General features: G+C 44.4%; 1 protein-coding gene and 1 long non-coding RNA gene across 3 annotated transcripts in view; one reads left to right on the top strand and one right to left on the bottom strand.

Moving 5' to 3' along the window:
• The window catches only part of LOC104057900 (myosin heavy chain, skeletal muscle, adult-like), a 43,989-nt gene extending 21,977 nt beyond the window's left edge, over window positions 1-22,012 (top strand). The window contains exons 1-38 of one of the 2 annotated variants that reach the window (XM_054083216.1): window positions 7,420-7,653; window positions 7,740-7,883; window positions 7,975-8,131; window positions 9,340-9,367; window positions 9,465-9,576; window positions 9,776-9,868; window positions 9,991-10,054; window positions 10,147-10,245; window positions 10,350-10,453; window positions 10,543-10,681; window positions 11,331-11,449; window positions 11,567-11,716; window positions 12,468-12,638; window positions 12,980-13,289; window positions 13,442-13,512; window positions 13,658-13,745; window positions 13,839-13,956; window positions 14,189-14,312; window positions 14,399-14,535; window positions 14,640-14,895; window positions 15,618-15,860; window positions 16,078-16,254; window positions 16,336-16,481; window positions 16,569-16,659; window positions 16,748-17,137; window positions 17,291-17,417; window positions 17,595-17,713; window positions 18,211-18,407; window positions 18,720-18,903; window positions 18,990-19,155; window positions 19,313-19,437; window positions 19,602-19,910; window positions 20,010-20,213; window positions 20,472-20,597; window positions 20,693-20,863; window positions 20,950-21,054; window positions 21,193-21,288; window positions 21,739-21,984. In XM_054083216.1, the coding sequence (XP_053939191.1) occupies window positions 7,447-7,653; window positions 7,740-7,883; window positions 7,975-8,131; window positions 9,340-9,367; window positions 9,465-9,576; window positions 9,776-9,868; window positions 9,991-10,054; window positions 10,147-10,245; window positions 10,350-10,453; window positions 10,543-10,681; window positions 11,331-11,449; window positions 11,567-11,716; window positions 12,468-12,638; window positions 12,980-13,289; window positions 13,442-13,512; window positions 13,658-13,745; window positions 13,839-13,956; window positions 14,189-14,312; window positions 14,399-14,535; window positions 14,640-14,895; window positions 15,618-15,860; window positions 16,078-16,254; window positions 16,336-16,481; window positions 16,569-16,659; window positions 16,748-17,137; window positions 17,291-17,417; window positions 17,595-17,713; window positions 18,211-18,407; window positions 18,720-18,903; window positions 18,990-19,155; window positions 19,313-19,437; window positions 19,602-19,910; window positions 20,010-20,213; window positions 20,472-20,597; window positions 20,693-20,863; window positions 20,950-21,054; window positions 21,193-21,288; window positions 21,739-21,894 (5,823 nt within the window). In that variant the 5' untranslated portion in view covers window positions 7,420-7,446 and the 3' untranslated portion in view covers window positions 21,895-21,984. Of the gene's footprint in view, window positions 1-7,419; window positions 7,654-7,739; window positions 7,884-7,974; window positions 8,132-9,339; window positions 9,368-9,464; window positions 9,577-9,775; window positions 9,869-9,990; window positions 10,055-10,146; window positions 10,246-10,349; window positions 10,454-10,542; window positions 10,682-11,330; window positions 11,450-11,566; window positions 11,717-12,467; window positions 12,639-12,979; window positions 13,290-13,441; window positions 13,513-13,657; window positions 13,746-13,838; window positions 13,957-14,188; window positions 14,313-14,398; window positions 14,536-14,639; window positions 14,896-15,617; window positions 15,861-16,077; window positions 16,255-16,335; window positions 16,482-16,568; window positions 16,660-16,747; window positions 17,138-17,290; window positions 17,418-17,594; window positions 17,714-18,210; window positions 18,408-18,719; window positions 18,904-18,989; window positions 19,156-19,312; window positions 19,438-19,601; window positions 19,911-20,009; window positions 20,214-20,471; window positions 20,598-20,692; window positions 20,864-20,949; window positions 21,055-21,192; window positions 21,289-21,738 lie in introns of those variants that run through there. The other variant, XM_054083217.1, reaches the window with a different exon arrangement.
• LOC128853972 (uncharacterized) lies at window positions 213-22,838 on the bottom strand. Its single transcript, XR_008452842.1, has 3 exons — window positions 22,634-22,838; window positions 22,426-22,530; window positions 213-402 (listed from the first exon to the last, which is right to left on the bottom strand). It is a non-coding gene; the product is annotated as an uncharacterized LOC128853972 (long non-coding RNA).
• Between the last annotated feature and the right edge of the window lie 498 nt (window positions 22,839-23,336).

Raw genomic sequence — 23,336 nt, 5'->3', positions numbered from 1 at the left:
CAAGTTAAATTATTCTAGTCAAGCCCATTTCCCAACCTGTCAGTGAGGGAATCGCAAAGAAACCTTGAAATGAGAAAATGTTGTGCAGGAAGCCAGTGGAAAAATGACATGTCACAGGAAGACAGGCTAAAATTCAGCAAGTATTTCTTATTTCTTTGCTTTTTAACTTCATTGCAACAATGCTAGGTGCCAGAAGAAGTTCTCACCTGGTGGGACTGCACAGACTGCACTGCGTTCACGTCATTAATGCAGAGCACACCACATTATGAAGAATTTTGTGTCTAAGAAGTATGGGACTGTGTTGTCTTGCAAATCCTTATGAAAAGGGGACTGGATTTCATCAGATTTCTCAGCTTTCATCTCCAAAGCACACAGCTCCTCTTGGGCTTTTTGTCTTTGACACTGGAAAAAAGAAAATGTTAAAGCGAAGAGTGTTACTCAGCAATTAAAGAGCATTCCATTCCATTCTGAAATTAATGATGCTGTAACATGTTTGCCTCTTGGATTGCTACAGGGGTGACAGCTGTGATTACCTCAAGCCTTTTCTATTCCAGCAAAGCTTTTGCTGCATTAGCCTCTTATGTACAATGGACCCACATTATTGCATCTTCTCTTTCCACTATCTGTCTGATCACTCCTTTCTTTTTCCTCTTACTACACTGCTTGTGCTCCATCACCCCATCTCAGTTTCCCCTCCTACTTGTGTCTCTCACTCTTCTCGCCCTCACTTCTCTGACCTTGACCTGTCCTTGGTGGGACATTCGTTGAACTGCACATCAACCCTTTCCTTGTCCACACACAGGATGGGACAGGCACACATACACTGCTCCTCTGCTCTCCCAGGTGCACCCATGCTTAGTTCATACAGGTCCATGGTCTGTCAGAGAGCAGCACATCCATACAGACATTCCTGGTCCTTCCTGAGGCCCTGAGCACCTCCCAGTCCCTGGTCAGGGCATCAGGGACACCAGTCACCTGAGGAGGAGCTGTGGTGACCTGTCCTGGGAGACACTATCTGTGTAAGTACCTGAGCCTGTTCTCCAGCCCACTGACCCGCAGGAGCTGAGCAGCTCTGAGTTCTCTCCAGTCTCCCAGGGATCACAACAAGGTGTTATTTTCTGTATCCCATGAGCTTTATGCCAAGAAGGAGATAAGTAGGTCGCTTGGTGTTAAGCTTTTAAAATCTATCTCGCGGAAGTAGTAAAGTATTTACCAATCCCTGATTGCCCAATTTCACTCTGCAGTGCATCTTGTTGTCCACCTTAATCTCCTTCTACCCGCATCTTTCCAACCCAAACTATTCTATGATTCTATGACTTGAACAAATTCTCTCTAAAGATAGTAAGGAATAAATGTCATAGCATAGCAGCCAGACTTCAGGAAAAGTTGCATGACAGAACTCAAGAGTCACGATTTCTCAGTACAAGGCATGATGCTACCTAACTTTTGGAGGTTCCTTCATGGCTGGAGTGAATCTATAAACTAGGACTTCCTAATCCCATTAAGTGTATCCCCAGGTGGACAAACAAATTTCCCCAGGATATGTCTGAAAATGTTGGAGTTGTGCTGGGAAACCTACTGAAAAAGTGGAAGCTATTGCGACTGCCAGAGATATTTGAAGAGCAAAGAAAAAATTCAGCTTTCACAGAATTCCACTGCTGCACCATGATGAAAGAAGAAGCGAGACCTCACAATTTATTTTCTGCTGTACTGGAATTCCCTGGCTGCCACAGGACAACCTGTTTATGGAAAGATTTAGCCCAGTGAATATGCGAAGACCCTCCTACCCAAACGGAAGAAATCAGCAGTGTTCCTCTTCAATCACTTCTTTCACGTTGTAAAAGAGAATGGGTGACTATTATATAAAGATCTGGGGCCTATGATCGTTCTTTTGATATGTTTATTTTTGGCAGGATGTTCTGATACCTGAACAAGGGCCCTGAGTTTTCTTCCACTAATGAGCACGTGGAAAGTCATGGATAAAAGCAATGAAGAAGATATCACACTTTCAAGCTCTAGTCTCCCGTTTACAATGCAAATCTAAAACTTGTTGTGAGATTCTGCCTCGCCATAGGGTGGGAATCGGTGTCTGTATTTTCACTTTGATTGTGATGTGCTGCTGAGTGTTCTCTTGTACTTTCTCTGCCAACACAGAGGCTGGTGGAGGAGAAGTCCTATCTTAAGGGCTGGCAGAGAGTGAGGCAGCTGTCTGATCTCTTTCTCAAGATAGGTCTATTTTCAGCATGCATGAGTCTCCTCTCATTCCCATGGCACAGGAAATGTCAGTGCTGCAGCACCTTGCCCACGCTGCATTGCTGAGTGGGACATTCCGTATCCAGGGACTGCTCTCTGCCTCTTCTCTCTTTGATTGTGCTGGGCTCTGCTTTCAGCTGCAGAGACGGTAACAGGACTGGGAAAAAGTTAGTGGTGGGCAGGATCTATTAAAGTTTTCTTTTTTGCATTAAGACGTTTGCATTAAGGCATTCATTAATCTCATTATTAGTTGCTAGAAATAATCATTAGAATATATGGTCACGAATTATAATCACACATAGACTAGCAAAGAAACAATGAACTTTTCCCCCCTCTTAGTCTCTTTTACATGATTTATCGTCTGATTTCTTTTCCTTATGCACCATCTTCTAGTCTAATACAAGTGGAAACAGTCTTTCCTTTCTAAACCTGTACTGGGAAGTCAAGTCTATCTTGTGATTGACATCACATGCTCTGTCACAGCTGCCATTGCTATCCATCATTTTTTCTTGCTTAAAATATATCTGTTTTAATGGCATCTGTGGGAAAGCAGGGAATTTTTGGTTGATGAGAACTGGAAAATGAAAATTGCATCATATGACAGTTTTCAAATGAAATGTTAGAAGTTAAATATGCTGTATTTTCTTCACATGCACGCGGCAAAAGGTTTTAATTACCGTTCACTCCAACAGGACTTACTGAATTTGCACTATCATTCGTTTGACTGGCACTGAATTGTTTAATGCCAGGCACTGATCCGTTTACTGTTGAACCCTGTTGAACCCCTATATCCTTGATGAGCCTGATAAATCAGCAAGCACCTTAATTGTACAACCAGAAAAACAGACAAGTTGATTAGGTGTAGCCTGTAAGGACAGCTCGAAGGTGGGTACCCTTTTGAAGAATGTGTGCTTTTACAAATCTCCCTAAATGTGATTTAATACCAATAGCCATGCTATTTTAACTTTTCCATTCCAAAGTAAAGCTTGAGATAACAAAGAGCAAAATGAGCTCGCTTGAAAGTTGAGGTCACATAAAATAATAGCTTATTCCTTTTTGAGTAGTAATTTGCACCTATACGCACACTGTGCCCTACTAGCTATTGGTTCCAGATGCTTCTGCCTGTGTAGGACCCATGAAGGGTCTCAAATGCTTCATTTTAACAGCTTTCTAGATCTGCTGGTAGGAGTAGTCCTTCTACTGGATGGACACATCAAAACTATCTAGCTTTTGTGGAAGTCTTCCAGTGCTCCAGTGTAAGTAAGGTTCCTTCATCTCCTGATCATATGATTATAGGCCCTTTTTTTGCCCGTGAGGGTGGAATTCACGAACTGTAATCCTGGAGCAAGGAGAACAGACAGGAAATATCCACTCTTTGTAGTGTGTGTCAGGAAGACAATATCTCAGAATTCCTGAAAACTGCTGCCAAGACACTTCTGAAGGGACTGAAGAATTTGCTGATATGTGTTCGTATCAAATCACTCAAGCAGATATCTAACGCCCTTACACCTCTCTGTCTGGGTAGTTCCTTAGTCTTCTGCTGAAGTTACAGCCATCTCACTCAGTTCATGTTCAGCTTTTAGTGCTCGTCACAAGTTCAAACCACAAATCAAATGGAATTTTTTTTTTAGTTTCCAGACAGTTTAGATGCACGCAGTGTGACGTTCTTACACAATGCAAAACAGCAATTGTGGTCCACGTGCTTTCTGCTCACGATCAACTACAATCACTACAAATATGCTTTTATGTATTGGTTCTTGTTCCAACACTCCTCTGGTCCTTCCTGCAGAAGATAAAGAGACACTTCCCTTGCTTGTAGTGCCATAGATGAAACTTTCTATGTTGCCTCCTTTCTTCCCCTTTAATGCTTCTTAGATATTTAGAGCAATAACTTGTGTACTAAACAAAACCCAAACGCATTGCGACCGAGTTTTCCTCTTCTGGCACATACGTTTCTCTTTCTAATTGTACTACCTTTGCTGATTATATCCCATCTAGGCAAAATAGGAACGGTGTTGATCTTTTCATTTTATTTAAGCAAAAAAGGCATAGTGATGTCCTTACAGCCGTGCAAGAGCAAGATTAAGTTTACTCATGAAGAAGAAACGCTACTTGTTCTTTTCAGGAAACTTAGGAAGCAAGCTGCAAATCCCTAATTGTCTATGTGGGAACTCTGATCTCGTTTAAGACTAGCCCTTCTGAAGGCCTTCTGCAAGATCCGGCAGGATGTAAAAGGAACAACATTTGTTGGTCCAAGTTGTGGTAGTGTGAGTGACAGAGTTGATGCCTCCAAGAGACTGTTGAAAGTTTTGGGTCTGCTTGGGTATAGCTCCAGGAGAATGAAGCCATGCAGTCTCAACACTCCTCATCTGACAACCTGGGTTTTGAAACGTGTGCTCATTCTCTGTGGGCTGCTCTGCTGAACCAAATAGACCATGTTAGTTGCATGGTCCTTCCTTTTAGTCCTGTAGGGAGACCTTAGTGCTAGTTATCTTATACTGCCCTTGGTACTTCATAGCCTTATTTGACCAGCTGATCTAAAACCTCTGTTGGGTGACCTACTGTGTTATTCAGGCAGTAGTGGAGGAGTTATGGAGACAGGCAAGTGGGGAACAATTCCTCTTCTTCCATTTTTAGGGCTGTCACACAAAAGAAATGTTACCATTGCCTGAGTCCAAGAGCACTTTAAAAAAATGTTTTAGTATCTAACACTGGCTTGTGTGGGTAGAGCAGATGTTACACCCAAGAGACCTCCATTCTAAAGGCACTGCTGAGTGACTGTCCACAACTGGAGACGACTCAACTTACTGGCCGCTTCCCTTCCAATCTCGACCTTCCCTCAGCTGACTGCATGCCCAGCGCCGCCTGGCTGGGTGCTTTGTGCCCATCACACAGCTGGGTCCCCTTCCGAAACAGCACCACTGCAAAAACCCAGAACAGCTCTACTGAGAAAACTGGCTTTGTCATTGACCACTGGGAAGTTAAGGATTTTTAGCCTCCAGCCTGAGGAGAGAAGCCCTCCAGCTCTCATGCCTTGGGAGAGGTCTCAGCCATCCTTTGCTCTTCTTGCCTGCTCTTCTAAACCCTGGGCTCTGAGCTGCCAAGACCTTTCTATCCCCTCCTCAGTCAGGACAGGTAGCCACTGGGCTAATGGCACCCCAGGACCCAGCTCTGGATTTGGGCTCCACAAAAAGGGCATTACAATGCTGCAGCCCTCCTTGGAATGGGCTTTACAAGCACAGGACTTTGCCTGATATTACATCAGATCCAGGCACCATCTATGCACATTACTCACTGAGTTCTTTTAATAAACAAAATGCCAATGACCAGGGGATGAATATGTTTAGATCTGACAATTTACAGCAGTTCAAGTAAGATTTGTTATGTTTTACCTCCAGCTGAACTCTGCAAATCAGAAATTGCATATTTTCACTCAACTGAAGACACTTCCTTTGTTTTTCAGGCATGGGGATGCTGTGATTTTTAGCTCTTAAAATGAGAAGGCACCTTTTGTTCTCACATTTTATAAAGTAAATGCTGCAACAATTTGCAACTACTTGTTCATTATTAGGGACATGCGGAACGTCTTAATATACTAAACCTTTGTGGGAAATTGAATATCTTTTAAGTACAATATATTTAAAATATAACATACCTTTATGTTTGTCTTTGTGATATTCTTATATCCATTAGCATCTGTACTTTGATATTTTTATAACCATTAGCACCTGTGTTTGTCTCAAGACCCTGGAAATCATCTCAAGCACTCTGTACATGAGCTGTATTTCAAAAGCTGACATGCTGTCCGTGCTGGAATGTGAGCTACAATAGGTTTCTGGTTTTCCATTTTCAAGAGAAACATCTTGCTTTCAGTCACAATGAGTTGTAGGTTTTGGTATATAGTTATTTTTTAAGTATTTCTTTATAAACCTCACAGCAGCAGCATGAAGAAGATAAATACAACTACCTGCATTGTATAGTTTGAATTGTTGCAGCACTGCGTACCAAACAATCTTGGATGGATCAGAAAGTCACCCAGAAGTATGTCAGGACAATCTATAAGTCCTGCATCCAAGTTCTCTAAGTGCCATAACTGACTGAGATTCCCTCCTCAATTCTCTTGTCAAATTAATTATAGTAGCTATAGCTACATAGTTGGTAAGATACAAAAAATTTCTAATTATATCTAGTTAAATCAAATGACAATTATGTCTTTAGATAAGACTGCCAAACAATGCTTTGCCAAAGAAGGTTGGCCAAAAATGCTTTGACCGAAGAAAGAGGAAGAATCCGGAGCATCTGCATAGCCGACTCTATAAAATCTCCTTGGGACTAATTTGCCCTACTCTCACTCAAACTTCCAAGGTAAGCGTGTGGGTTCTGTAGGGTTCTCTAGGGTGGCTGACCAATCTCTCTTTATCTGTCTTGCCTGACTCACTGCATTCTGATTGCTTCTGATAACAAGAAGGAAGGGCTTGCTTCTTAGAGCTGAAATTTTCAGTCTGCTTTCTGTGGCATCTTTTTATTTCCAACCTAAATTTTATCTCTGAAATACTATGGAACATAAGAAGAAAGTGATCACCTTACACTAGTGACTGACTTAGAACCCCTGATGTTGTGGCAGGCAATGCCTTAAGTTATTAACTGTTAGTCCAATGACTTTGAGGCAAGTTTACTATGTTCAATCCTCATTTATCATATTCATGCCCACTGAAGAAAAGATTGAACTGAGCCTCATAAGACATATACGCTGTGAAAGTGAAAGTAAGTAAATTCACTCTCAACAGATGATGGGAAATTAAAGAACTTATTGGAGACTCATTGCTGAGAACTAAGACAACAGAAGAGAGAGATTTGCTTTCGGTTTAATCTTTAGTATCCCAGTAGTAAAACAGCAAGACACCCACCACTATGGAAAAATTAAAAAAATATGATCAGTATTAAACATTCTGCTTATAGTTAGGAGGCTAAAATTACTTATGAAGGTGTCTCATTCTGGAGTGGGATGCAAGCGCTTAGGTGTTCAAACCAAAACTAGCTTTCAAAAGGTTTAAATACTAATTTAAATATTGGGAAGACAGAAACTGTAAGGGATTTCATTACTGACACAGAGAACTATTATCTAACTGATGGACAATGTCTTCTTTCCTCCCCCAGAGTCTTCCACTGACGTGTCTTCGGTAAAGTGCAAACATGACTTCTGCAGACTCTGAGATGGCTGTTTTTGGGGAGGCGGCTCCTTACCTCCGAAAGTCAGAAAAGGAGAGAATCGAGGCCCAGAACAGGCCTTTTGATGCCAAGACATCTGTCTTTGTGGTGCATCCTAAGGAATCCTTTGTGAAGGGGACGATCCAGAGCAGGGAATCGGGGAAAGTCACTGTGCAGACTGAAGCAGGAGAGGTGAGGAAAATGCAAGTGATGAGAACATAATTTAATTCCCACTCTGGGCTTTTAGCTGATATATATCAATCTCACTTCCTTGGCAGACCCTAACTGTGAAGGATGATCAAATCTACCAAATGAACCCTCCCAAGTACGATAAAATCGAGGACATGGCCATGATGACCCACCTCCACGAACCCGCTGTGCTGTACAACCTCAAAGAGCGTTACGCAGCCTGGATGATCTACGTAAGTCCCGGCACAGCCTTCCTTTGGGGAGCTGGGAGGAACCGCTCTGCCAGGCTGAGCACAGCCAACGTGCTGTCTCCCTTCCTTGCAGACCTACTCGGGTCTCTTCTGCGTCACCGTCAACCCCTACAAGTGGCTGCCGGTGTACAACCCGGAGGTGGTGTTGGCCTACCGAGGCAAGAAGCGCCAGGAGGCCCCTCCACACATCTTCTCCATCTCTGACAACGCCTATCAGTTCATGTTAAATGGTGAGTTGTTTGATACCCCTTCCAATGTTATTGTAGTATGCTCTTCAGGCAAAAACCTTCCCTTTCTCTTCTGATGATCTTTGAACATATGGCATCATGTTTACATCACATATGTCAACTGGGTAAACTAGAATGCCCATCTTTAAGTTATTTAAATAGCAAAGAAAGCACATGGGGAATGTTGTAGAGGGAAGTCCAAAACCTAAGTTTTTTAATTGTGAAGTAAAAAGTCTGATGGAAAGAAGAATAAGCAATGCTACAGAAGTGTTGATGCATTATTAGTATAACCTATGAATCAGAAAGTAAGAAAGAATCAGTACAAATTGAAATTCCAAATGCAAGTATACTATCAGACATTTGAGTATGTCTATTCAAAGACATCAAATAAATTTAGTATGAAAAACCATTAGGTAAGCACACTTTGATGATGGAGAAGAGGAAACTGAAGGGGTCCATAAAAAAGATATTTGTAAAATCAAGTGTTTTGTAGAAATCAGGGTTGTATAGAAAGCAGAATCATAATTCATTCTTTCCTTCTGTCTAACATTTTAACAACTAGGCATCATCAAAACAACTATCAGTTGAAATATTTTTTCAAATAGCAAAGGGATCAGAAATTGTATACAACATACTTAAAGCCTGGATATTCTTTATCAAAGAAAATCATGTCTCTTAGGGGTCAATTTCAATGACTGCAACAGTGACATGAATTCATGCAAACTCTACCCGAACTATTACATGCAATTGTACTGTGCCTGGTTCAAAAAATTGCACTCGGGAGGGCCTATGGTCTGATCTTGGAAGGCTCTGGAGTCCACAGATAGTGTAAATAATTTTATCTTACACGCTTTAGTCACTTTAGATCATATTTACATTACAAAATAATATTTGGGTTTGGCTCTTTCGTATAGGCAGAAATATTTATTGTAATTTAAAGAGAATGACTTTAAAAAGAAGCTCGTGTATTTTATCTTACAACCATATCCAAATAAGACTTTATTTTCTTATTAGGAAATAAAAAAAAAGCAACCCCCCAAAAAATATGAAAGGGATGAGGTGCTACATTGCCAGGTCATTTTAATTAAGAAATGGCTATCTAGTGTCCCTGCACTCTTAGAGGAGCTTCAATTCGCTGTTAGTCTTTCTCGTAGATTTTGATTTGTCTGTAACTGAGAAACACTGAGAAAATTCTTTCTATCTTTTCACAGATCGCGAGAACCAGTCAATCCTGATCACGTATGTACATCCCTGCTCGGGTCCCCGCGGGGCTGCCCGGTGCCAGGGGACCTCCTGCCTGACCACACGCTCTCTGCTTCTCTCTTGGGTTTGGCAGCGGAGAATCCGGTGCCGGGAAGACTGTGAACACAAAGCGTGTCATCCAGTACTTTGCAACAATTGCAGCCAGTGGGGAGAAGAAGAAAGAAGAGCAGTCAGGCAAAATGCAGGTGGGTCAGGAAGAACAGACCGAACACTTAAAATGCAGTTGCTGTGTCGATTCAACACTGTGAGTGAGTAGTTATCATTCCTGCAGGGAATGGTTGGGATGAGATCATTAATTAATAGATAATAGCTTCAATCAATGCTCGTCTCTGTTCCTGACTTAGTTTTTGGAACTTATAACCAGCAATAATTATCACCCTGCAGGGAACGCTTGAGGATCAAATCATCAGCGCCAACCCTCTGCTGGAGGCCTTTGGAAACGCCAAGACCGTGAGGAATGACAACTCCTCACGCTTTGTGAGTTGTTGCTTTGAATACAATCTCTCCTCATTTTAACAGTGGTGATGGCCAGTGGTGTTCTCACATAAGCAGGTGGGGATGGAATGCAACCAGGCTGAAATGCTGCTTCTCCTTAACAGGGTAAATTCATCCGAATCCACTTTGGGGCCACAGGCAAACTGGCTTCAGCAGACATTGAAACTTGTAAGAGTCTCTCCTGGCCTGATCCCTTTTTTTCCTATATTCCCACCTCTGTGTGTGTTCCTGTGCCTGATTCTTTCCACTGTCCTTGCCAGATCTGCTGGAGAAGTCCAGAGTCACTTTCCAGCTGAAGGCGGAAAGAAGCTACCACATATTTTATCAGATCTGCTCCAACAAGAAGCCGGAGCTAATCGGTAGGGAGGATCAATGTCTTTTTGAGGATGACTGCTGAGCAACAGTTCCCTCTGTTAGCTGGTTGGCAAAACTAAGCCTGTGCTTTGTCTCTTCCTGCTTTCAGACATGCTCCTCATTACCACCAACCCATTTGATTTCCACTTTGTGAGTCAAGGTGAGGTCACTGTGCCCAGCATTGATGACCAAGAGGAGCTGATGGCTACAGATGTAAGTAACACAGCAAAAAGGTACCCACTGTGCATGTCTCAAATGTGACCTACTAAGGAGATATATTTTGTTTCATTTTTTGACTGCAGAGTGCCATTGACATCTTGGGCTTCACTCCTGATGAGAAGACAGCCATCTACAAGCTGACAGGGGCTGTCATGCACTATGGGAACCTGAAGTTCAAGCAGAAACAACGAGAGGAGCAGGCAGAGCCGGACGGCACAGAAGGTCCTTAGCAACTGACCTTTTAATGAAGGAATGTTTTTGTGAAGATACTTTTTTTTGGAGTGCACAAAAGCCATAGCTTAATCAAGTGAAAACTAAATAATATTTCATTTTGTGTCAATGAAACTCTGAACCTGATACTGTGATCACTGACCTATGTTACTGACTGGTAGTCCTTCAATTAGGACTTTGATGGGCTAGCTTCATGCATTTTTCCATTTAGAATGCAGAGGAGTTTGACAAGCCTTTTTGAAGAGGCAGGCTCCCTGGTTTCCTGCATTGGCTCAAGAATCAGCTTTGTTATGTCAATCCTCTTATTGGAAACACAGACCGTGGTCTATTTAAATGTAACAGCTTTTTTAGCTCTTGACTCAGATGCCAAGTGTTAAACTTGGTGTAAAGTGGAAGCTATTAAAAACACTGTTTCAGTTTCCACAGTTAGTTAAAATATTTAAGGAAATATTTCTTACTGATAACTGCTTACAGAGGTAATACTAGCTTTCACAGCTTTCCTGCATTTAATACACTTGCTGTGATACTAGACTAAAAGATTTGCAGTCCAGAATTTTCAACACTGGTGCAATTTCTGAAACACGTCCACTTATTCAATTCCAGGACTTATACAGTGGTCATTTTTCCCTTTTGTCTTTAGTTGCTGACAAGGCTGCCTACTTGATGGGTCTGAACTCAGCAGATCTGCTCAAAGCACTGTGTTATCCCCGAGTCAAAGTGGGGAATGAATTCGTGACCAAAGGTCAAACTGTGGAGCAGGTAAAATAATTGGTTACTAGGAATACATGGTTATACCTTAGAATTTATGTTCAGACAGTTAAAATTGTTTAACGTGTCTCTGGGCAGTAACTTTTGCACATTTCTCCTTTGCTTTAGGTGAACAACGCTGTAGGTGCTCTGGCCAAAGCCGTCTATGAGAGGATGTTCTTGTGGATGGTTGTTCGCATCAACCAACAGCTGGATACCAAGCAACCCAGGCAGTACTTCATCGGTGTCCTGGACATCGCTGGCTTTGAGATCTTTGATGTAAGGAACAGGGATTTCACAACAGTTTTGTGGAAGGGACAATGAGTGTTGAGAAAATTCTAAGACTTCCTTCACAGAGTCAGATATTTTTGTAAAAATTACAATGATTAAGAGATCTCACTATTAAAGAGATTGACCTTTTCAACTCTTAGATGTAAATAGGCAAGAAAGTGATGCCAGAGCATGCAAGAATATTAAGCAAGAATAATAGTTAACAGAGAAATGGAAGAAGCCTGTGATGAAGTTCCATAGCCAAAGCTGTGGAAAATATTGAAAGAAATTAGAAATGTTCATGGTGTTGGTGAAAGGACCTCAAAAGCTTCTATAGAAGCATATGGAAATATCTAAAGCCACTCTTTTGGGAACAGAAAAATATTTGAGTTACAAAGTGAGGCAGTTTTCATGATCGGGGTGTTGAGAGAGGCAAAGTCTACTAATTCGTTCTGATAGGAGAAAGTGTGCTGAAGTTATTTTCTAAATTTGCTTTAGAATTAAGATATTCTAAATGGAAAAGTGATAATTGTAATAATTAAAGTATCCATATTATATGAAATGATATATTGCAATGAGTGAGAAGTCTTTTCTCTCCTCACAATACGAGTGCCACTGAAAGATATCTGGGAGAACCGATAAGGTAGGGGACTTGTATTTGTCTGAAGAGACACATGAGGGATCAGAACTACACAGCAAAAAGCCTTGTGGTGATGGCTGAACCTTGAAAATGTTGCTGTTTGTTTTTTACATTTGGCAGTTCAACAGCTTTGAGCAGCTCTGCATCAATTTCACCAATGAGAAACTGCAACAGTTCTTCAACCACCACATGTTCGTGCTGGAGCAGGAGGAGTACAAGAAGGAAGGAATCGAATGGACATTCATTGACTTTGGGATGGACCTGGCTGCCTGCATTGAGCTCATTGAGAAGGTATAATTCATGTTCACGTGCACTGCTGTTGGAATACTCTTGCTTTTAAGAGATATGTAAAGATGTTATGTCTGGATTAAAATGATAAATTTTAGTTATTAAACTGCTCTGAATTTCTATAATTTGCAATGTGTCCAGTAATGGCTAAAAATAGTGCCACAAGTAAATGTCAAATACCAAAGATGAAAAATTGTGAACCTCAGATAATTTTCTGTGACATAGTGTCCAGAAAGAACAGAAGCAACCTTATCTTCTGACATATTTTGCAGCTTTCTGTCCTAAAACTAGATGTTTCTAATCAAGTAATCTTTCTCCTTCTTATTTATTGTAATGTCTTTCAGCCCATGGGCATCTTCTCCATCCTAGAAGAGGAGTGCATGTTCCCCAAGGCAACGGACACCTCTTTCAAGAACAAGCTCTATGACCAGCACCTGGGCAAGTCCAGTAATTTCCAGAAGCCCAAACCTGCCAAAGGCAAGGTTGAGGCTCACTTCTCGCTGATACACTACGCTGGCACCGTGGACTACAACATCACTGGCTGGCTGGAGAAGAACAAGGACCCCCTGAATGAAACTGTCATTGGGTTGTACCAGAAATCATCTGTGAAGACGCTGGCCTTACTCTTTGCCAACTATGGTGGAGCAGATGCAGGTCAGCTCTGTGGGAATTGTATTTGCAGTGTTGGACAATGTTGACACTAAATTAGAGGAATAAGCACTAAACATTTGAAGGTACGTTGTGTTCTGCAGTCTCCAATGTGCAATCCATATTTTAATACTATTTTTCTTTTCTTCCATTTGCAGAGGGTGGTGGTGGCAAGAAGGGTGGCAAGAAGAAGGGTTCTTCTTTCCAGACTGTCTCAGCTCTTTTCCGGGTACCTACTGGTTTCTCCACTTTCTCTCTTTTTATTGGAAAAAGGGGGATTTAAAGGATTATCCTTTCCATTGATTAAATACATAGAGCTGAAGGGATGCAAACTTTTCATTTGTTAATCTAAACGTCTCTTTGTAACCTCACAGGAGAACTTAAACAAGCTGATGACCAATCTACGGAGCACCCATCCCCATTTTGTGCGCTGTATCATCCCCAATGAAACAAAAACACCTGGTAAGAAACTCAATTAAAGAAAAATTCGGATTATTAAGCCATCATTCTCTATGCTTTATCACACACTATCAATGAATTATCTTATTTGTTTAGGTGCCATGGAGCATGAGCTGGTGCTTCATCAGCTGCGCTGTAACGGCGTGCTGGAAGGAATCAGAATTTGCAGGAAAGGATTCCCCAGCAGAGTCCTGTATGCTGACTTCAAACAGAGGTAAGAGTGCTCAAACTTTGTCCCCATTATTTTTCTGTCCTACACCTTATATATACACATATACATATACAACCCTTACATATATATATGTAACTCTTCACTCTCCCTTCCCTGCAAGCACTGTCCGTAACACAGGACATTACTCAGTCAGCTGTGGCTGAGAAGGTTTAGAGTTCAGTGGCAGTGTGAATTTGTGTAATGTGGATTTCTTTATGTTTGTTTTCTCCTACAGATACAGAGTGCTTAATATAAGTGCCATTCCAGAAGGTCAGTTCATGGATAGCAAGAAGGCTTCAGAGAAGCTTCTTGGATCCATTGATGTGGACCACACCCAGTACAGATTTGGTCACACCAAGGTAGAAACCAGTCCTATATTCAAACTATGTGTGCCTCTCCGAAGCACTGCCTGAGGATTATGTGCTCTAATGTTCCCTTTCTTAAGGTGTTCTTCAAAGCTGGGCTGATAGGTCTACTGGAGGAGATGAGAGATGAGAAACTCGCAGAGATTATGACCAGGACACAAGCCAGGTGCAGGGGCTTCCTGATGAGAGTGGAATATCGGAAAATGGTAGAGCGGAGGTAGGTGTTTGACACCCAGGTGTAATGTTATCATGTGTCTGGGCTAATTGGGTCTAAATTCATTCCACACAAGTTATACTACATCCATGTGAATCTTATTTCAGGGATGCCCTTTTCTGCATCCAGTACAACGTTCGTGCATTCATGAATGTGAAGCACTGGCCCTGGATGAAGCTGTTCTTCAAGATCAAGCCCTTGCTGAAGAGCGCAGAATCTGAGAAGGAGATGGCCAACATGAAACAAGAGTTTGAGAAAACCAAGGAAGAGCTGGCCAAGTCTGAGGCAAAGAGGAAGGAGCTGGAGGAGAAAATGGTAGCCCTGCTGCAGGAGAAAAATGACCTGCAGCTCCAAGTGCAAGCTGTGAGTACCTCCTTTTGTTTGTCCTTGAGAGAACGATGTAAAACAGAACATTTGTTTGCCTAAGCAGAGACTTGCAGGAAGCCAAAAAATGGGCAGTAGAAAACAATCTAAATCACACACTCTACTCTTGAGTAAACACGCCCTGACAGGGGCACAGTGGGCATCGTGACAGCCCCATGTGAGACTTGGCATTCCTGCCAACCGAGCCATGTAACACCAGGCAACATGAAATCCACAGCAAAGAGCTCTGAACCTGGGGGGGGACATAGCTTTGTCTACTCAGCTTTCAAAGCAGTGTCTGTCTAACAGAGTAAAGGCCAACTGTAGAAGGACCCACTTGTCCTACCTACAGCTACTCGTGAAGACCTTGATTACTTTCAGAAAGATGAATACTTCCCAGTTAGACTTTATTACAAAGAGGCAGATTCTTCAGACCAAACAAAACACCACTTGTCCCACTAAATTTTTCTCACAAAGCCTTTAAACTGCCAATATTACAAGGTCCATCATGAGTCAGTCTTCAAAAGAAGAAGCTATGGAATGTTTTTCAATCTGTAACCCTCTCTGTGAGGCATTTGTAAGAGAGGAAAAAGACAAGATCTTCCAGGTGCAGAGGTCCAAGTTCAGTCCCTATTATAAGACATGCCTGTGCATTATACAAAAGACAGCACAGAAGATCTTCAAAACATTACAACCCACTAAATTCTGTGTCTCCCCACCAGGAAGCAGATAGCTTGGCTGATGCTGAGGAAAGGTGTGACCAGCTCATCAAAAACAAAATCCAACTGGAAGCCAAACTTAAGGAAGCAACTGAAAGGGCTGAGGATGAGGAAGAAATCAATGCTGAGCTGACAGCCAAGAAGAGGAAACTGGAGGATGAATGTTCAGAGCTGAAGAAAGATATTGATGACCTTGAGTTAACACTGGCCAAAGTGGAGAAAGAAAAGCATGCTACTGAAAACAAGGTACACACGTGAGGGCTATCATAAGAGGTCAACAAACTTATTGCTTCTCGGAGCAAAAGTACCTGCTACAGTAGGACACCGTGGCTTTGGGATGTTTCAGCTTGGCCTCATCTGAGAAGCAGAAGGAAAAATTGAATTCCTGGCTAAGAACTGCATAGTGAAAATGTCACTGTGGTGCTATTTTCCACCCAAGTCTGACAATTGCTTCTATTTGTAGGTGAAAAACCTCACCGAGGAGATGGCAGCCCTGGACGAGACCATTGCCAAGCTGACCAAAGAGAAGAAAGCCCTCCAAGAGGCCCATCAGCAGACACTGGATGACCTGCAGGCAGAAGAGGACAAAGTCAATACTCTGACCAAAGCTAAGACCAAGCTGGAACAGCAAGTGGATGATGTAAGCACACGGGCATTCAGCAAGAACAGGACAGGTATGGAGTTAGGCCTGGCAGAGCTCTGATGGTCTTATTGGTTATAGCTGGAAGGGTCCCTGGAGCAGGAGAAGAAACTGCGCATGGACCTGGAGAGAGCTAAGAGGAAACTTGAAGGAGACCTGAAGCTGGCCCAAGACAGCATAATGGATTTGGAAAATGATAAGCAGCAGCTGGATGAGAAACTGAAGAAGTAAGTGTGGCTGTGGGGCACCTGAGTGTGGGGCTGGTGCATTTGCCTTTTCCCTTTGAGCTCTAACACGGTGTGCTTTGCCCAAAGGAAAGACTTTGAAATCAGCCAGGTTCAGAGCAAAATCGAGGATGAGCAAGCTATGGGCATGCAGTTACAGAAGAAGATCAAGGAGCTGCAGGCAAGTCTCTGTTCCATCCCCTCTGTCACCCCGGCACAGGTCAGGCAGGAGGAGGGCACGGGTGTGAAGGGTTCCCAATGTTCTCCAGGCTCGGATTGAGGAACTGGAGGAGGAAATTGAGGCAGAGAGAACTTCTCGGGCAAAAGCAGAGAAGCATCGTGCTGACCTCTCACGGGAGCTGGAGGAGATCAGCGAGCGCCTGGAAGAAGCAGGAGGGGCTACAGCAGCTCAGATTGAGATGAACAAGAAACGTGAGGCAGAATTTCAGAAGATGCGTCGTGACCTCGAAGAGGCCACCCTGCAGCACGAAGCCACGGCTGCCGCCCTGCGCAAGAAGCATGCGGACAGCACAGCTGAGCTTGGGGAGCAGATCGACAACCTGCAACGAGTGAAGCAGAAGCTGGAGAAGGAGAAGAGTGAGCTGAAGATGGAGATTGACGACCTGGCCAGTAACATGGAGTCTGTCTCCAAAGCCAAGGTATTGAACTGCAGTAGGACATGCTCTCGGGGCCAAGGTCCGGCCCAGAGGCTACAGCTACCAGCCCCGTTCTGATGAAGAAAATCCTGGTTTTGAGAATAAGGCAGAGTGCCAGTGTTCATCTTCTTTCCTTTCTTGTATTTTGCTCACTAGGCCAATCTGGAGAAGATGTGCCGCACTCTGGAAGATCAGCTGAGTGAGATTAAAACTAAGGAGGAGCAGAATCAGCGCCTGATCAATGATCTCAATACTCAAAGAGCTCGTCTGCAGACAGAATCGGGTGAGACATCCTCATTGCTGAGGTGCAATGGGAGGACCTGCATGCCATGAGGTTACCACAGGGTGACATATGATATCCGGTTGAACTTCTCCAAGCCACATCTGAGTACACAATTGCAGGCAGAATCTGTCACATTGCTAATGGTCTATTTACTCTTTTTCAATTTACTCTTCCCAGGTGAATATTCACGTCAGGTGGAGGAAAAGGATTCACTGATTTCTCAGCTTTCTAGAGGCAAGCAAGGATTTACGCAACAGATTGAGGAACTCAAGAGACATTTAGAGGAAGAAACAAAGGTGATCTTGTTTAGCACAAACCCCCTTTTTCTTGGGATAAAAAAGCTATATCACCCCGAAAAGAATCTTTAAGTTCTACAATATTCTAAATTTCAAAACAAAAAATGGTTCAATATTCTTTCCCCAAACGCTTTGTATTACTGGAGCGAACAGCAATAATGCCTGTCCCTCAACTTTTAAGATAGAGAGGGAAGTGAGGGTTATGATTTTCACACAAAAGGATGTAATCCACAAGGCTTTCATGACATTCCGCCGAGAGTCCTTAAGACAGAATCAAGACACATATGTCAAAACATTTACAGAAACAGCAGATTACTGTCCCCAGAACACCTGCCATTTACACATCCTGATCCTCCAGAACACACAGCTGGAGCCTTCATCAGCTCCCAACTTTCCATTGGCCTATGCAGAGTTCCACTCTAATTTCATTGTCAGTCTTGCTGCCAAGAGACATCTCAAGACAATTATTCAGCTTACCAATCCCAATGTCCCCCCAGGCCAAGAACGCGCTGGCCCACGCCTTGCAGTCTGCTCGCCATGACTGTGACTTGCTCCGGGAACAATATGAGGAGGAGCAGGAAGCCAAGGGGGAGCTGCAGCGAGCCCTGTCCAAGGCCAACAGCGAAGTGGCCCAGTGGAGAACCAAATACGAGACGGACGCTATTCAGCGCACGGAGGAGCTGGAGGAGGCCAAGTATGGGGGAAGCGGGACATCAAATGGCTGGGGAAGGCTGAGAGTGTCCGGGGCAGCTGGAAATGGAGTCTCTTGAGTGTGTGTTGGGAGAGAGGTGGGAGGGAGGCAGGGATGTACTGCCTGGAGGTGAAAGAGGAAGAGAAGGGAAAAGTGTGCTGAAGGAAAAGCATAGATTGGAAGGACAAAGGCAGCCTTTAGGCTGAAAGCCTAAAGCTTCCCTTGAAAGCATGGGAAAGGCTGAATACTGAGTAGGTACCAGGACACAGATATGGTAGACCCTTTTTCTCTAACCTGGTGCTTATCTCCTGCCAGGAAGAAGCTGGCACAGCGCCTGCAGGATGCAGAGGAACATGTTGAAGCTGTCAATGCCAAATGTGCCTCCCTGGAAAAGACAAAGCAGAGGCTGCAGAATGAAGTGGAGGACCTGATGATCGACGTGGAGCGATCAAATGCTGCCTGCGCAGCTCTGGATAAGAAGCAGAAGAACTTTGACAAGGTCATTTGGGGGCTAGGCTTGGGGTTGCTGGGCAGAGCCTCCCCTCACGCTCACCACATCCACGCTCAGACCCAGTTTCTCTTCAGATCCTGGCAGAGTGGAAGCAAAAGTATGAGGAGACGCAGGCTGAGCTGGAAGCCTCCCAGAAGGAGTCTCGCTCTCTCAGCACGGAGCTGTTTAAGATGAAGAATGCCTATGAGGAGTCCTTGGACCACCTGGAAACGCTGAAGCGTGAGAACAAGAACTTGCAGCGTAAGTCCCTGGCCCTCAGCTCCTGGCAGGGCTGTCTCAGAAGGTTGTCACATTAAATGGGTCTGCGCCTACAGTGATGTCGGTCATCTTGGTGCACTGGGGCTTTACTCCATTCCAATCTGTGCCTGACCCCGCCACTTTTCACCCTTCCTTGCAGAGGAGATTTCTGACCTCACAGAGCAGATTGCAGAGGGAGGAAAGGCAATTCATGAGCTGGAGAAAATCAAGAAGCAGATTGAGCAGGAGAAGTCTGAACTGCAGGCCTCCCTGGAGGAAGCTGAGGTACACAAAGTGCTAAGATGTGGTGCCCAGACTGAAAGGACGGGACCAGTTGGTTATAGTCAGAGATAGCAGGAAAGCAAGCCAAGTTCTCATGAAGTACTGTGTAGGATATGACTTAGAGAGGAAGCAGTAGTGTAAGTCACTGTTCCTTTTGCCTTATCCAGGCCTCCCTTGAACATGAAGAGGGGAAGATCCTGCGCCTCCAGCTTGAGCTCAACCAAGTGAAGTCAGAGATTGACAGGAAAGTAGCAGAGAAAGATGAGGAGATCGACCAGCTGAAGAGAAACCACCTTAGAATGGTGGAGTCCATGCAGAGCACCCTGGATGCTGAGATCAGGAGCAGGAATGAAGCCCTGAGGCTGAAGAAGAAGATGGAGGGAGACCTGAATGAAATGGAGATCCAGCTGAGCCATGCCAACCGTGTGGCTGCAGAGGCACAGAAGAACCTGAGAAACACGCAGGCAGTGCTCAAGGTCTGTTCAGCAAAGCTATGGAAAGAAAAAATCTTCTCTGAACATTTTGGCACTTAATCACACAATGTTGCCTGACAATTCCTCTTGTCTCTTTTACAGGACACTCAGCTACACTTGGACGATGCTCTGAGGACACAGGAGGACCTGAAAGAGCAGGTGGCCATGGTGGAGCGCAGAGCAAACCTTCTGCAGGCTGAAGTTGAGGAGCTACGGGCAGCCCTGGAGCAGACAGAGCGGTCGAGGAAAGTGGCTGAGCAGGAGCTTCTGGATGCCACTGAACGGGTGCAGCTCCTCCACACCCAGGTCAGCCAGTCTTCTAGAATTTAATCCCATCAACAAAGCGAGCAAAGAATGAGGTTGCTATGCATCTCTGAAGTGACCATTAAGTCAGCACTGGAAGAGCTATGGTGTAATATGGCCAATCCAGCCACGTCTGTCTCCTCTATGTCCCTAACAATGACTCTTGCGTTCAAGACTTTCATAACCACCATTTGCATATTTAGCTGTTGATGTGGAGGCACTAATTCTAACGGTACAAACCATGTCTCTCCTGTTGCACAGAACACCAGCTTGATCACCACCAAGAAGAAGCTGGAAACAGATATTGTGCAAATCCAGAGTGAAATGGAGGATACGATCCAGGAAGCCCGCAATGCTGAAGAGAAGGCCAAGAAGGCCATCACAGATGTGAGTTGGGGACTCCTTTTGCTGGAGCCTGTGCATGTATTCTCCTCCAACATGTCTCCAGCTTCACAATGGCTTTGATCCTTTGCTGTCATCAGGCAGCCATGATGGCAGAGGAGCTGAAGAAGGAGCAGGACACCAGTGCCCACCTGGAGAGGATGAAGAAGAACCTCGACCAGACAGTGAAGGACCTGCAGCACCGTCTGGATGAGGCTGAACAGCTGGCACTGAAAGGAGGCAAGAAGCAAATCCAGAAGCTGGAGGCCAGAGTACGTAGTACTGGTATCTGTACAGAAATGAGCATGTCCCTTGGTGAGATACCAGGGCAGCTCCAAAGATGGGCTTCTCCTTGCAGGTGCGGGAGCTGGAAGCGGAGGTTGATTCTGAGCAGAAGCGCAGCGCTGAAGCCGTGAAGGGTGTGCGCAAGTACGAGAGGAGAGTGAAGGAGCTGACCTACCAGGTAAGGCAGGAGGGGTCCTTGGCCTGACAAGAGTTTTCTCAGAGCAAGGCAGATTGTGTGCACACCATCCTCAAGGGCAATTGCTAACCTCAGGTCATGCAGAATCAAAAATTCAATCTCTTTCCTGCTTTCCTCTAGTCTGAGGAAGACCGGAAGAATATTCTCAGGCTGCAGGATCTGGTGGACAAGCTGCAAACGAAGGTGAAATCCTACAAGAGACAAGCTGAGGAGGCCGTGAGTATTGCTTGGAGAATGGGCAAGAGCCACCTTCCTTGGGGGCAGCATGATCATTGAGATGAGTAGGGAGATCAGGAAGGAAATACGGAGAAACTTCCAAGACACAACAGTCTTGGCCAGATCATTTGATTATTGCATTGTGAGGCCTTGCTGAGTTCTGGGCACCCTGCAGCAGTCAGGGATGAACAGAGAGAAGTGCTGCAGCCTGTTTTATACAGGAGGTCAGACCAAACAACTGCAGGGACTGCATCCTCTGAGTGAAGTTAACAGAAGTTCCTGAGTTCTGCTGCTTCAGGGTCTTTCTCAATCTAATAAGTCATGCTGATAGCTGGGCAGCAAGTTTGTGCCTTCCTCCTGGGAAGACCCTCAGCCCTGCAAGGCTGAGTTGCAGGAGAAGAGAAAGCCCTGCCCTGGGCTCCTTCCCACCACCTTCCTCTCCCTGCACAGGAGGAACTTTCCAATGTCAACCTCTCCAAGTTCCGCAAGATCCAGCACGAGCTGGAGGAAGCCGAGGAGCGCGCTGACATTGCAGAGTCGCAGGTCAACAAGCTCCGGGTGAAAAGCCGGGAGTTTCACAGCAAGAAGATAGAAGAGGAAGAGTGAAGATGTTATGAGGCAACAAAGTGACCTGAGGGATGCACAAAATGTGACCCCTCTGTTACTTATTTCTGCAATGAGCCTATGTAACCATGTTGATATGTAGTGAATAAAGACCATAGCTCCATATGCCTACACACCGTGAGCACCAGTTTTCATTTGTTTCTCTTTTTGGTGGTTGGATCTCAACAAAGTCTTTTAGAGAAGTGATTAAACCATGGGATAGGACAGCAGCTTCTCACTCTGATATATCATCCTCAAAGAGTCAGAATGAAGGAGAAAAGTTATTTGGGCTGATGCTTGTATCGTTGAAGCTATTGGGAAAGCAAGATGACGAGGAGAGCCTCAGAATGAGAAAGGTGTGTCCCCAGCAGCCTTTAGTGAGGAGCAGGGAATTTCCTCAGGACAGAGAATGCAAGCAATGTCAGAATACCCTGACACCATGGCTACTGGCTACCCTGTGGCATGACACCATAATTTCTTCATTTCTGACCCATTTCCTTCCCGGTTCTTACCACAGAATGTTCCACTCCCCACCTGTTCTGTAGCAGGAGCCCTCCAATTGCTTTGATGGGGCATTCAGAAGGTCATGTTCTCAGCCAGGACGCACTGCCCAGCAGCAATTGCTTCCAGAGACGTTAGCTGAGGACACAAGAGTCATCTGAGTATCGGTGCAAGTTGAGGACTCATTCAAATGCAGCTGAACTTCAAATGACAGGTCTGTCCTACCAGCCACTCTGCTTACCTTTCCAGTTAGTCAATCTGCTCCTTCTCCACTGAGTCGCTCAGTCATTTTCAGGCTGCAGGAAGCCATCTCAGAATCTCATCACTGGAAAGAGAAGACACAATGAATAGAAAAAGCTGTCAATCACACTCCCTAAGAGAATAATACATCCAGTTTCTGTTTCCCTGCTGCATATTCAGGGAAGACCTGCAGAAACTGGTTTCTGAGTGGAGGAGCAGCATGAGAAGATGGTAAAAGGCCATTTCAATCTCTCTATGGCTGTCCTGAGGTTGGATATATCTTAACCAGATACCCCACAAACACCTACATGGAGTAGACATGGCATGCTAGGCATGGAGAAAGCTCTCCTCATGTTTAATTCCAGAAGATGCAGTGCCCCTCAGCAGAATAAACAGAGAAGTTCAGGAGGAAAATGTGTCCATAGCTTATGGAGGCTCCAGCACTCAGCCATGTCTTAGCAGAAGGGCAGGAAAGAGGAGTTTTGCTCCAAAGGCTTGGGATGCCAGCATTTCTATTCGGCTTTGCTTAGCATTCCAGGAGCTCACCTTTCACAGAGAGGACTGTGCAGGGAGCCCGGGAGTGAGCTCTGGGTTTGAACTCCAAAAAAGTGGGTGCTGCAGTGCCAGAGCCCTGTTTGGAACAAGTTCTTCATGCACAGGCCAGAGCTTCATGCTGGATATTTCCTTGGATCACAGGCATCATT

This window comes from Cuculus canorus, chromosome 18, assembly GCF_017976375.1.
Source record: "Cuculus canorus isolate bCucCan1 chromosome 18, bCucCan1.pri, whole genome shotgun sequence".
Taxonomy (NCBI): Eukaryota; Metazoa; Chordata; class Aves; order Cuculiformes; family Cuculidae; genus Cuculus; species Cuculus canorus.
Note: the sequence above shows the minus strand (reverse complement) of the source record. Positions and strands in the feature narration are given on the sequence as shown.